Source organism: Solanum stenotomum, chromosome 11 (genome assembly GCF_019186545.1).
Source record: "Solanum stenotomum isolate F172 chromosome 11, ASM1918654v1, whole genome shotgun sequence".
Lineage (NCBI taxonomy): Eukaryota > Viridiplantae > Streptophyta > Magnoliopsida > Solanales > Solanaceae > Solanum > Solanum stenotomum.
Genome location: NC_064292.1, coordinates 3,619,240 through 3,633,550, shown reverse-complemented (window position 1 = coordinate 3,633,550; position 14,311 = coordinate 3,619,240). Strand labels below are relative to the sequence as shown.

Genomic DNA, 14,311 nt, shown 5'->3' with positions numbered 1-14,311 from the left:
TAGGTGGAAGAATTTCACAATTTGATAGAGCTTTTGTATGGCCTGGACATGCCAAACAACTTATTGGATTTCCTGAAGTGGCTGGAGAGTGATGACGGATTATTCATTGTTAGCTCCTTTTATAAGAGGATGCTAGTGAGAGATGAAGGTACCTTCCCCCGCGACTCCATTTGGATCCTAGAGCACCAAGGAAGGTTTTTTTCTTTGTATGTTGGCGGCAAGGGTGTGTTATGAACAACAGAGAAGCTGAGAAAGAGGAGAATCACCTATGCCAGTTGGTGTTTCATGTGTAAAAGTGTTGGTGGAAGTGTAGATCATCTTCTTTTGCATTGTAACGTGACTAGTCAGTTCTGGAGGGTAGCCCTTATTCCCTAAATTTGCTTAGGATGCAATGGGTCATGTCAGGTATAGTGAAGGAGGTCTTGCAAATTTGGACTCATAGAAGGGTAAAGGAAAAACGGAGGGCGAAGGGATGAAACTAGTTTTTTTTAAAATGCAGAGTAGTGTTTTGTCCCTAGTTTCTTTTTGATGTACTTGGGAGGTCCCAATTGATGTAGGTTCTTTTCTTTTGGTATATGGCTTGATTACGAGGTTTCCCCCCAAATGTTAATAAAATTATTTATCTTATCAAAAAGAAAATTGGGGTGTTTGGCCATGAAAATTGTTCACTTTCATGTTTGGCTGTAAAATTCTGAAGAAGTTTGTTTTCACTTTTTCAAGAATTTTCAGAAATTCTAAAAACAACAAAAAGTTGTTTTCACTTCAAATTACTCACAAAAATTCAAAAACAACACTAATTTATTTCATGGTCAAACACAACTCCAATTTTCAAATATCACTTTTCACTTTGAAAACAAAAACTATTTTTTCCTGTTTTCACAATGAAACATGACCAAAGGCCTACTTACAATCAGACTTACAGGAAAAGCAAGACTAACAATTGAGGAACATCAAGCTAATGTGAATGGATTTTGAAAGAAAGAAAAGGAGGGGATGTTCCACATGGATCTTTAAAGAAAGCTGTGATATTGTTTCACACTTCAGACCGTGCTCTGGGACAAATTTGGAAGCAGACAAGGTTTATGCATCGCAATGGCACTACAGTAGATGTGTGATCAAATCTTGTACATAGAGTTGGGAGAAAACGAATTCAAATCGATATTAATCTGGTAAAGATAACTCCTCTTCATCGTCGAACGGATGTTTGATCTTTAGCTTGTGCCATCGACATGTTAACAGCGACACTTTTTCAACATATCCAAGGAAGGTGCTAATAGGGCACATACGAATGCTATAAAGCCTCATATGATGGAGGAAATGAAAAGGTAAAGGTCCAATTTGGTCGATCAATGACCCTTCGGGCTGGCCAGTGGTTTGGACTTGGGACTTCCATGTTGGAGGTCTCAAGTTCGAAATCCCTTGCTAGCGAAAGCAAGGGGTTTGCCTTCTGGGCCAAGCTCGTCGCACCGAACTTGCCTAATGCGGGTTACCTCTTTTGTGTGGTTTGCGAGTTATTGCATAGAAGCGGAGGTTTTACCCGGTGCGCATCCGAAGGGTAGCTGCAGAGGGTTTCCCTTGTCATCAAGAAAAAATTGGTCTATCAATGATTGATCCAGATACGCTCTATTCAAATTCAATGTTTTCAGATATGTTTAATGTATTTAACATTAATGAAAATGATTTTTAATCAAAGAACTATGAAACGTACTACCTTATCCCTGAACAAGAAGAATCCAACCCATATACATATCATGCAAAAGTAAGAACTTCATTACAAAAGTTGTGTTTATGGCTGATGTTGAACGTCCTAGATTTGATTAGAATGGAATCAAGTGGTTTTCAGGAAAAACATGGATCTTTCCTTTTGTGGTCAAGGAGGCAGCTAAACGGAATAGCAAAAATCGAACAGCAGGAACTTAGAAAATGAAACTTATTTTATCTATGACTAAAGATATCACTAGGGCTTGCTTAATCAAAAAAGTTCTTCTAGAGTCAAATGCTCATATTTTTATTCAAAAAGAAAATGCAAGACCTGACATTAACGTCAACAATATAGAATTTAATGAAGCTGTTCACAAAGGTGGAATTGATATTCAGCTATGCTTTTTTAATCTCCCAATAATATAGTTTTGTATATTTTAAACCTCGAATTCTTTGGACCTATTAGATCCCTTCAAGTTTCAATATCAAAAGACGCCTTTAAACTTAACTATTGATGAGTGGATAAAATGCAGTTGAAACATCTTTTAATGAGATGAAAGTGGAACGACTCAATCACATGTTTTTAGCTTTGCAACCTTGCATGGTTGAGGTGACGAAAGCTAAAGGTGGAAACAACTACAAAGTGTGACACATGAGGAAGGAACGAGAAGGAAGANCCTGTAGTTGTTACATTACTAATTTCAAAAAAAAAAAAAAAGGTCTTCTGATTCAACTTTGTTATGATATTGATGTAGTTAATGAAGCTAACACTCTAATTCAAAGGTGATATGGGATATAAGCAATTCAATGTTACTAGGAAAACATCCTTTTTGTAAAGTTTGTTGTTCCTATTTTGTAGCCTTGGCATGTTGTATCTTTTGTATAACCCCTTTTTTATTAGACTCATACATTTAGAGACACAACAGTTATTTAGTATAAGTAGTTTTATCCTATTTGTAGAGACTCATGCACATAAAAAGTTGTGAATATTAAGTCTATATTTATCTTATGGACTTGCACTCGAATATGTTGATGCTAAAAGGGAAAATTCTTTGTTGAAATTATCTGCCGATACCTTTCATGGGCTAGCAATTATTGTAGGGAAAANGGGGGGGGGGGGGGGGAGTACAACAAAATGGAAAAGAAGTTAAAAGTGACAAACGTTGAAAAAATTTAACAAGTTGTAATCTTTACTTATAAACATTCATCGACTTCTCCACCCGATAGAAGAATACAACTAACTCTTTATAAATCCAATGGGTCCATGTTCAGTGCATTAGCTAATTGATGGTAATGGTGTTCTTTTTTTTAAGAAAGGTAACAATAATGATGGTAAGGGTGTTACTGGAATTTTAAAAGTAAAGTTACCAAATTAGGAAAGAGACATTCTTTTCTTTATTTGATAACCATGGTGGCACCACCAGCTTGCACAGAGGGTAGGGTACCTCTCACTAACAACAGGTACCAGGCAACTCTATCCACCAAGGCTAGAACAAATGAGAATTAATCATCTAAGTGTTTTGTCCTTGCTGGGATGTGAACCTGAGTCCTCATGACGCTCAACCCACTTCATTGACCACTAGGCGGCCACACCCTTGGGTGCAAGAGGCATTCTTTTTAAAAGAGACTAAAAAAGAAAAGTAAGACATAATTAAAACAGAGGAAGTAGCACTTATGAAGTGAAGCATCCAATCTATGCATTCCAAAAGTCCCACACCCAAAAGAAATGTTTGGCACTTGAAGTACTCTTCTTCTTTTTTTTTAGAAAGGTTAAAGAAATTGAAGTACTTTTTTTCTAACTACTAGATCTCAATAAAGCTCTGGCTCAACCTACATTCTGAAATCCAATACCCTATATATTTTAATATACAATGTCTTCTCTAAAGGTCGATAAGTTCCAAAAGCTAAATGAATATGGATCTCCTCAAATATAACTAAATTCAGATTTGTCAAGTCTCGGGCAGTTTCTAAGAGACAGCCTCCACTGCATAGAAAATAAGGAAAGATAACGAAATCATCTGTGCTTAAAATACAAAATATGTCAGAAGTACTTTATTGAAACATAAAAAAACAGGCAAAGAGATATTGGAAGTGGATGAGAAAAAAATGCTAACCAGAGATATCTGGAAAGCCTGTAAAATTGTTTCCGGCTCCCTACTAACATGATGATTCTCCATAATATATTCCAGAAATTTTTCCGCAGTATGTTTGATGACTTCCTGTATTTAGATTTAGAGCCATATCAACACAAAGCAAATGACTGGGAGGTCATGACTAGGGTGCCAATCCTTGGTTTATTTAAAAGGAGTAATTACAAGTTCAATGTTGAGTATGGCAATCTTGCCAAAGTACCTTTTTTTCATTTTCCTTTATAATCATCACAAACATAACTTCAGTTTTTCTTATGAGATTTCATACCAGCACCCCATCACCACCCAAAACCCCACCCATTTTATAAAATAAAAAGAACAAAGAATGGGAAAGAGAAACGGAACAAACTATAGATGGCATGAGGTTCCTCATGGCAGATTAGGAAGGGCAAGATGAACTTCTTAAGAATGAGTTGTAAGCAACACAAAATGCTTTTCAAAAGCATCTTTGAGGAACCTAAAGATCATAAGAGGGGTAAGGGAACGAAATGCAACAGGAAAGGATCAACAAACTGTTGTATAAGATTCATTTTCAGGTTAGGGTTAGGGTGCTGGCGCATTTTAGGGAAGTTTGGAAAACCAAACATGTTCTAAGTTAGGAAGACAGAACAGCCAAATGGAAATAGCTTTAATAAAATAATAGAAGAATATTTGAGCTAATGGCAAACTAAAGGATAATGGGAGAACAATAAAATCTAAGATCACTCAATTGAACACCTTCGTTATTGAAAAATATAGCACTGATTTAGGTAAGATCAAATCAATTGTAGAACACAAGACAACTTCATTGACAGCTATTGAAGGAAGTTCGTTCTCAGACTGCAGCGCACTCAATCTTTTGGTCAATGCATTTTGACTCCCTTAACCGGAAGCTGAAATAATTTAGTCTTTTTAAGTGAAAAAATTCAAGAAGTGAATGATACGGAAGCTTTAAGGAAAGAGTTACAACAGCAAACACGAGCATTCGAGTACGTTTCTCCTAAATGTTCTACTACACAGATAATTTGGTTTAAACCACTAATAAAGCTCTAGTTAACACCTGAGGTAACTTAACCAGGACGTACTCCTCTCACCTGAACAGACAACTGACCCTTGCGACATTTCCCAGAGTAAACACATTTTACACCATTTTGTAGATATGATATTAGCATTCCCTTCTATGGGAAACTGATAAAAATAAAATAAAAATATAAGACATGTAATGTATAAGTCAATACCGAAACTTTTATCACTCCAAAAAGTTTTGCCATCTCAGCTTTCAGATGGATATGGAGGCTTTTCTGCTCATTGTATAGCATTCTTCTTTCTTCGGGCTCAACCAGGTCTGCCTCATGCAACGGACTCGATTGAGATTTAGTACCATGCTCCCCATCAGTACCATCATCTTCACAAGCATCTGAACCCAATAAAAACATATAAATTAGGTGCCACATGTAATCAATCAGCAAGACTATGTTCATCTAAAAACAGCTAAATATATGGTGCAACAAACATACACTAATAGGAGGATAATCTATTGAATATGGTTGACTCAAGAACTACATCCTTTCAACAATAAAAAAGGAGAAGAATAACAGTAATAAGAAAATGATAATTTCAAGAGAACGATTGGCCTACCTGATGCAGTACCTTCTTTCTTTTGTTTTTTGAATAATAACTTAGAAGTTCTGCCATCCGTTTTTTTCCTTTTTAAATCAATAGGTGTTGTAGTATTCTTCTTGGTAGTGCTTACACTTTCAGATTCCATTGTCAGATTCTTCACAATCTTCTCTTGTTTCTCCTTCTTTATACTAGACGAATTGGATTCTGTGCCTAAGTACTTTGATCTTGACGAAGTAGAGCACCTTTCAGACCTTCTTAAAGGGCTTGGAGTGTTCTGTTGTTCAAGTCCCACAGACTTCTTCTTAGCAGGAGGCATGGATGGGGTCCGCTTCTCAAGGCGCTCAGACTTCCGTTTACTTGCAGGGGTTAAATCCATTTGTTTAGATGAGGCTTCCTTGACCGAGGATCTTGTGGATCTATCTGTCTTTCCCGAGTCAAAACTTGATGATCCTTTACTAACCAGTTTGTTTTTTGAGTTATTACTATCATTATCCCTACTTTTGCTCCCGGATCCAGCATCAATAGCCATCTTAAGCTGTGATAAATAAACCTCGAATTACGTCAGACAATTCTTACTATTCCAAGTACTAAAAGATGTAGTAATCTGATGCAGAAAAACTAATGCACCCGACAACAATTGATGCTGAAAAATAAAAGGGTGCGAGATTAAAAGCCATCCTGCAACAAGGCTCTATCCAAATTTGCTCAAGCCCACTGAAAAATCCAGTAAATGTCAAATTGACATTTATCCTGGAAGCCATTTCATTGACTTGGAATCAGTTTACCCGACCCAAAATTTAGATACATGCCCCATCTCTCAGAAAAATTACAAATAGTTATTTCCTACATGCAAATTATTGTTCCAACAAATTATTATTTTTTTGAGAAAGTTAACTGATCACAAAACAAATTATCTTGACCTAAATTTCAAAAGGATCTAGTTCAATCGCTTATACCAAAGCAATCCCCTGTGTGCTATCAGGGTATCACTATTCAACAGCAAGATTAGCTTATCCCTAAAGTCTAACTGCCAGCATGTAAGCTCTGAAAGGATTTAGGTGTGTTTGGTTTGGTTAGTCAAAAGACTTTGAAAAACATTTCTCTACGAAAACAAGTTCCTTAAATGAGGAAAATGACTTCCCTAATGAAAGGAAGGAAAACAAGTTCCATAGTGACCCTCCAAGTTCATTGTCTCCTCCCCACCCACCCAACATCCCCAACCCCCACCTATTGACCATCCCACCCCCGCCACCCCCACTCCCATGATATTTTGATAGATTTTACTCTATAAATGCTCTTGGGATAATATTTTTTTGCTTACTTACAAAACAAATAAAATAAGTAATACCCCATCATTTTCCATAAAAACATTTTCCTTCGTACTAGACACGTCCTTAGTCAAAAATAAAAATAGGACATATAATAAGTTTTAAGCAGCAGATATGGGGTAAAGCATCTCTCATTTCATTTTTTTGAAGAATGGTAACATTTCAGATATGAGGGTACAACGTAGCTCTGTTGAAAAATGTTAAAGAAAATTTCTACATTTGAACTATTCACTTGGTAGCAAAACTCAATATTGTATATCTGTTCTGAAAAGAACTGGAATAAACCAAAAAAGGGGAATTTAAGAGTGCATAATTTTAGCTCAACTTCAAGAATCCAATTCCACTCAAACAAAACAAAAATATACAGTTTGTGCAAACCCCAACTCAAGAACATGACAAATACATATAAAATCAACTAAAAATAGTGCAAAAATATGGCACAGTCCGATCCAGCTTCTCCAACTGCTCTTCATACAAGTAACAACCTTGAATATTGTGAAAAGAAAACATTTTTACACCATGCATGCGGTCCGTAACACCAACATTGTTGTTACCCTTGAGAAAAAAAACACCACCATGAACACCAAGAAATTGTCCGACCACCTAGAATTTACAGTGGTAACAAACAAGAAGCATACTTTAAAACACCTCCAAATAACTGTAATGTGCTAGAACTTGTTCACTGCTATGAAACAGCAGAAATTTCCTCCCAAATCGTTCTGATGGAAACAGTACTTGTATATCACTTTTGAATAGAGATGGAATAAACCCAAAAAAACTGACTTTAAGCTAGCTTTTGGCCATATATTTTGAAAATTTATCATCAAATATTTGTTTGGCCATACATTTTGGATCAGGTCTTCAAAAAAAAAAAAACTTCCAAAAACTGCATGTCCAAACACAACTTCAAGTTCCGAAAATCCCAACTTCCTAAACTAAAATTTCAAGTTTCAAGTTTAAAGTTTTCAACTTTAAAATCTGCTGCTCACAAGTGCGTGCATACTTCTAGCTTAAATTCAAAAATCCAATTTCACTCAAACCCAAAAAAAAATCACACAGATTAGACAGTTTATGCAAATCCCAACTCAAGAACATCACAAAATTCTAACAAAATCAACCAAAAATGCCACATTCAAATACACCTTCTCCAATTACTCTACATATCGTGAAAAAAAACAATTTTTACACCATGCATGTAGTCAGTAACTCAAACATTGCAGTTAAATCAAACAAAAAACATCACCATGAACACCAAAGAAAAAAATCCGATCCAAACCAAGAATTTACAGTGATAACAACTCAAGAAACTTACATTAAAACACCCCCAAATAACTGTAATGTGCAATAGAACTTGATTCACTTGCTATGAAACAGCAGACAATTTTCTCCCAAATCGCTCCGATGCAAAACCCTACTTCAACAAATCCCTAAAAATTGAAATTTGTTGCCGCGATTTTAACTTATAACGGGCCGAGATAACCCGGCAGGCGTTTCACTTTTTTGAAGTACTTTATTACTAGTTAGACATTTGTACTCATTTGGATATATCTTCACAAAATTTATGTCTCTTAGTCAACATCTTTTCATCATTAGTCGCTAATAATTTGAGTCGACACAAAATTTAAGAAGAAAAAAGAATTATTCATTTTTATTGTCATTGTTTGACTTGATGCTGTCATTAAAAAATAACTATTGATATAGGTATTTTTTACCACACTATCTCTACTAATTACTCTCTCCGTTTCATTTTATATGTCATTCCTTTCTATAAATAGTTGGACCATGATATTTGTCATTTTATAAAATTTATGCATAAATTATCATATTTTGCCTATTATATCCTTGATAGAGTAGTTAATTAATCTTGAAAATGTATTTATAATTTATTATAAAGTTGACTTAAGAAAACAATAAATAAGAGCAAAAGGGTAAAGTTACATAATTTCTTAATGCAAGTGCAAAGTAAAAAGATAGCATATAAAATGGGACGGAGGGAGTAATGTTTTGTATTACATTTTGAAAAATGATATGGAAAATTGCGTTCTAATGAGGGAATCAAGATGCTCAACTAGAGTAGATAGGTGAACAGCAGGAAACTCAGATTGTACATTATTTACGACTCTACCAAGTGTATGTATTTAATACTAAGGGTAAAACATGAAAAAAAAATATCTTTTCTTGATATGTCAAAAGTGACAAGTAAAAATGAAAATTTATTTTAGAAATAAGTGACAAGTAAAAGTGAACGGAATGAGTAGTTTCATTTGATACAATTTGAAAAAAAGATATAAATGTTTTCATCTAAAATACGGTGCTAAAATAGGCATTTTAAAATTATATTGTTACCCCCACCCCCACCCCCACCCCCCGTCCCAAATTACTTGTTCAATTTTTCTTTTTTACTTGTCCATTTTGAAAATTCAAGAAAGGATAAAAAAAAATTTACCTATCATACTCTCAATTAATTATTTTGGAAAAGGTATAAATTCTTGAAAATCTTAAATTTTTAATTCACCACTTCATAATTAATAGGGTAAAATGATACACTTATTATGTAAATCATTGTTTTCTTAATAGGTGTATCAATTCAAAAGTGGACAAGTAACAAGGGACGGAGAAAGTATTAGATATAGAAATGAATCATTTTCTTGAAATTGACTAAAAAGGAAAGTGAGTTCAAATTATTGATCATGTTTTTTTACAATTACACATGATGGTGATCGTTTGGTAATGTATATAAGAATAATGCTATGTATAAATTATGAGATCATTTCTTATGCATTATTTGGTTTGGTGTATTAAAAATGACGTGAATTGCATAATTTTAAATTTTTTATATATTTAACAAAATACCTTCCACAAACATAGTAAAAATGTGGATTTTTTGGGGGAAATATAATGAGATTTAATTTAATTTAACAATAATTGTTTGAATTCACATTTATTAGTTTCTGTTTTGTAAACTATTTTATTTGATAAATGATGCTTAAATAAATAAATTTTAAAAAGACTACAATAAGAAATTTCATAAGCCATGATGTTTTCTTCTTCGTCATCTCATTCAATATATTATTCTTAATGATATTAAGTGAATTCAAATCATCTAAAGTTTTATACTTATACATGTACATACAACTTCACCTAATATGTTCTCAATTTTTAGTCCACAAAAAGCAACAAATTATATGTAGCTAGGTATGTTCATTAATAATAAATTACTACACTATTACAAAAAAATAAATAAGATTCCCCTATCACTAATTAACAAAAGAGACTAATACTTTTTCTAATGGGGAGTAATTTCCCGCGGATGATCACTCGACTTTTACTTTATTATATCAAAGTTATTATATTATTATTAACTTTTTAATGAAAAATCACTCAATCTTCTTAAGCATTACAAAAAGTCATTAAACAACTATTTTTATACTCAACTTTTCTTCAGTATTATAGAATTATCTCATTTATTTCACTTAGTAACTTTCTGTTAAGTTATTTTTCTGTTAAGAAATATAGTTTATTGACTTTCGTGATACATGAATAAAGTTAAGATAATTTTTTCCATAACAAGTCGACAATCACCTTTAACCAAAAAAGTGTAAAACATTTGACAAAGAATGGTCTTGAACATGTAACACCTGTGATACATTGTGAATAATGTAGCTACAAAAAGACATCAATTGCCTTGGCAAGTACAATTAATTGATTATTGACTAACAAGTAAACAATACATGATACTGAATGAAATATATGACTTCAATACAGATACCGAACACCAGATGTTGAAAATCATACCATTCTTGCAAGGACTTTAATGATATCATCCATTGATGGCCTATGAAGAGGATCATCTTCAATACAAGCTTATGATACTGAATGAAATATATGACTTCAGTACAGATATCGAACAACAGATGTTGAGAATCATACCATTCTTGCAAGGACTTTAATGATATCATCCATAGTTGGCCTATGAAGAGGATCATCTTCAATACAAGCTTTAGCTAAAACAGCTAAACACAATGCCTCAGCTAGAGGGTAATCTTCCTTAAGACATGGATCAATAAAATTCTTCAATTGTTCAAAACATCCTCCTTCATTAACACCCCCTCCCAAAAATGTAATTGAATCCCTCAAAAAATTCCCATCAACATCTTCTTTCCCCGATATGAGCTCGAGTAATACTACTCCGAATGCAAAAATATCTACTTTTTCAGACACCGAGCCATGTACTAGATGTTCGGGTGCAATCCACCCTCCAAGACTTCCTATACTTCCAATGTCCCTACTCGTTGCTGTTCCAACCCCTCCTTTAGCTCCAAAAATAGCTAACTTAGCCCTCCAATTCGCGGTCAAGAAGATGTTTTTGCTATTGATGTTCATGTGTGTGTAAGGTGGAATAGTACAAAAATGCAAGTAATGTAACCCTATAGCAATGTCAAATGCAATTTGAGTCCTTTTGTGCCATTTTAAAGAAACAACAGAGGAATTTGACAAACAATCCCTTAATGTACCATTAGATGGATATTCAAAAACAAGATATGATCCTGTTATATCATCTTCACCATAACAAACACCTTGTAATTTCACAATGCTAACATGATTGATTCTTGAATGTACATCAATCACTTGTTTAGTATCATCGAAGCGTATTTTCTTGATTAATACTTCCACTTTATCGACACATCCCCTGTATACGCTGTTACTTACCTTAGTTTCTTCACTAAAATTACATGTCGCGTTTGTCAATTCATCTATGTTGTATTCTCCCAATGTGTACTTTATTCCTGCAAATAAATCAGGAGATAAACAAGAATTTGTTGATGTTCTAGTAGTCGTTGGACCGGATATTGTTGGAGAACTTCTTGGAGTTGAACATGAAGTAACAGAACCCTTATGTATCGTAGAACGATTAATACATCTTTCTTCCTTGAATTTCCTTAACGCCCTTATGTATAAACCACAAGCGATTAAAGTTGCTACAAGAAGGAGAAAACCAACAATTGATCCTGAAATGTAGAGTTTCTTTAGTTTTTTATTTTTCGTTGATTTTTCTACGAGTTGTGTTGGAAGAAATCTAGGACTAGGAGGTTCGGAGTTTTGAATACTGAAATTGATTGATGGTTCTTTACTCAATGGTACCAAAATTGTTGTGTTTGAGTATACAGTAGGATTAAAACTCAAATTATTCACTCTCCATATATCTTCAATAGGAATCTTGAATTTTTCACTTACTTTTCCTGTATCGTCACCTGATATAAAAGGGTACGTGACAAGGTACTTTAATACAGGACCAAATAATTTATCAGGACATGCACACTTTAAAGGTACAATCAACTCTGTTCCACCTTTGATTTCATTGTCATTAGACATTTTGGTGAAAATGTTTTCTTGAAAAAGCGTGACAGACTTAACTAGACCTTCAAAAACTCCACAAGCAACGTCGTTGAATTTTGTGTTTGTTGGTGTAATGTAACTAACATTTGCTTGAAAGAATTCACCTAAACAAGAACATTGAATTGGAATAATCACCTCTCTTCCAATTTCAAGAATTTGAGACGAAGACGAGACGTTGTTCATGTTGAGGAGTAATTGATCATCAGGATTCAATATCCCAAACAAGTATGAAACATCAGAGATTGTTGTGAAATCTTGATTAGCTCTATAGATCAAATATGTTTGACAAGAATCATTTGGTGAAGTACATGTGTATTTTGTACCTGGAGAAGTTATACTAGAAAAACATGAAGTTGAATCATAGTATTGTTGGCCATAACTTGAGCCAATAAAGGTCAAAATTACTAGTAGAAGCCAATGAAAAATCATGGCATGCAACAAGAGAAAAAGTGAATAATCAAGAATGTGGCAAATGAAAGAATGATGTTGATATGGGAGGGGAGAAAATAAGATGATGGAAGAAATAGTATAAAATATTTAACAATTGTTACACCAACATATATGATGAATGGAATATTCCACATCAGACCGGGACGAGATCTTATTTTCTTTGAGCTAATTTTTAAGGTGTGAGTAGGCCTAAGATGCATTCTTTATCCAGGGCCGCTCTTTCTAGTTGTTTTGGTACAATTAGGAGATTCTCTAGAAGAAATACGTCAAAGGGATAAGGACTATTCAAGCCTTATAAGGAGTCTAGAAATTTAATTTTATCTCGGTTCGAAATGGGATCATTCCATTCATCAATATATACATATATATTATACATCTGCCGCGTATTATTATTATTATTATTGGATGAGCGACTATTTAAGTTAATTTCTCAAAAATGAATATTATAAAGTTCAATCAGATATCATCATGGCAGGCCAAGCAGTGAAGTATATGAAAGGGAATTTCCCATTAATTAGTTTTATTTATTGCAATAATAGTAGTAATAGCCAATTGTGACTGAATTGTTTGGTTGTGGAAAATTTTATATTATATTAAGTAGCCGGCCACAATTTGTATATCCAACTGTTTTCTACTTGGCAAATAAAAATATAGACAGAAAAAATGGTATGGAATATTTTCTTGATGTTTATAATAGAACCTCCTAAGGTATCTAGCTAATATATAGTGTGATACAAGTAGGGTTTTTAAAGAATTCGGAGTTAAAAGGCATAAAGGTACCCTTAAAACTGAGTCACCTACTAAAAAAATAATTATTTAAATGGATAAACAATCATTTGATCAACCGTTATTAATTTGGACAAGTCACGATCAAAACCTAGTGATTTGTCCGTTTTGGTTATATAAAAAAAATAGTATCTCTTTATGCATTTTTGATAATAAAAGTGGTCATTTTAGCTCCGAATTTAAGTTTTTATCGGTCGGTTTCATTCGGGTGTGAACATTATCGATTATCGAATATGTAGCTTGTAAATTTGATAACCAAACCAATAAGATTTTGATTATTGGGTTATCTTGATCATTTCCTACTACTAATTTTTTTTAATAGAATTTAGCGACAGATAAATTTTATAGCTAAATAACAAAATTCATCACTAATACTATTTAGCAATGAATTAGTAACGAAATTTCATAAACTACGATCAAAACAACGACATATTAGCAATGAAGTTTATAGTAAATTCCAATTTTTTCAGTAGTATACACAAGTTTGTTGAAGAAAAAACTACAAAATAAAATAATAGAAATTCATATGGACAACAAATGAGTTTTCAATTACTAACAATTTTGTAGACAACTAGGTAGGCCTCTTGTACCACTTGCCTAAAGAAGAACTGTTTCAAGAGTGATCAATTCTAAGAAATACCATAGTATATATTCCAAAAGTGTTTCGAGTAAAATGTACGCAAGAATAAAAATATAATTTTACTTTTTCTTATCAAGTTATCGAGTTATCCATTCTCGAGCTATTCATTAAATAAAGTAACAAATCAAGACTTGAACAAAAGAACTCAATAATCATAGGACACTGAATCATTACAAAATTGACAAACTAATATCTAGAATCATTAACTCAATAACTTTATTAATATCGATTTGGTTATTAATTTGACTCAAAATTAA

The 14,311-nt window shown here is 33.4% G+C and overlaps 2 protein-coding genes across 3 annotated transcripts; both read right to left on the bottom strand.

Moving 5' to 3' along the window:
* Window positions 1-3,710: 3,710 nt before the first annotated feature.
* On the bottom strand, window positions 3,711-8,293 carry LOC125844466 (uncharacterized). Of its 2 annotated transcripts, none has more exons than XM_049523779.1 (4): window positions 8,094-8,293; window positions 5,469-6,003; window positions 5,069-5,247; window positions 3,711-3,920 (listed from the first exon to the last, which is right to left on the bottom strand). In XM_049523779.1, the coding sequence occupies exons 2-4, from the start codon at window positions 5,980-5,982 to the stop codon at window positions 3,726-3,728; spliced, it is 888 nt and encodes a 295-aa protein (XP_049379736.1). In that variant the 5' UTR covers window positions 5,983-6,003; window positions 8,094-8,293; the 3' UTR covers window positions 3,711-3,725. The 2 variants fall into 2 exon arrangements, with proteins under 2 accessions (XP_049379736.1, XP_049379735.1); XM_049523778.1 differs by having other exon boundaries at window positions 5,469-5,988.
* A 2,412-nt stretch (window positions 8,294-10,705) lies between these two features.
* On the bottom strand, window positions 10,706-12,154 carry LOC125844534 (protein LYK5-like). The gene has a single exon (XM_049523843.1). The coding sequence runs from the start codon at window positions 12,152-12,154 to the stop codon at window positions 10,706-10,708; it is 1,449 nt and encodes a 482-aa protein (XP_049379800.1).
* Between the last annotated feature and the right edge of the window lie 2,157 nt (window positions 12,155-14,311).

Bases quoted from the DNA above. Each gene is read 5' to 3' on its own strand.
- LOC125844534 (XM_049523843.1), bottom strand. From the start codon at position 12,154: ATGTCTAATGACAATGAAATCAAAGGTGGAACAGAGTTGATTGTACCT.
- LOC125844466 (XM_049523779.1), bottom strand. From the start codon at position 5,982: ATGGCTATTGATGCTGGATCCGGGAGCAAAAGTAGGGATAATGATAGT. The intron at 5,248-5,468 runs GTAGGCCAATCG...TATTGGGTTCAG, and splicing joins GAAAGAAGGTACTGCATCAG to ATGCTTGTGAAGATGATGGT. The intron at 3,921-5,068 runs GTATTGACTTAT...ATCTAAATACAG, and splicing joins TTGGAGTGATAAAAGTTTCG to GAAGTCATCAAACATACTGC.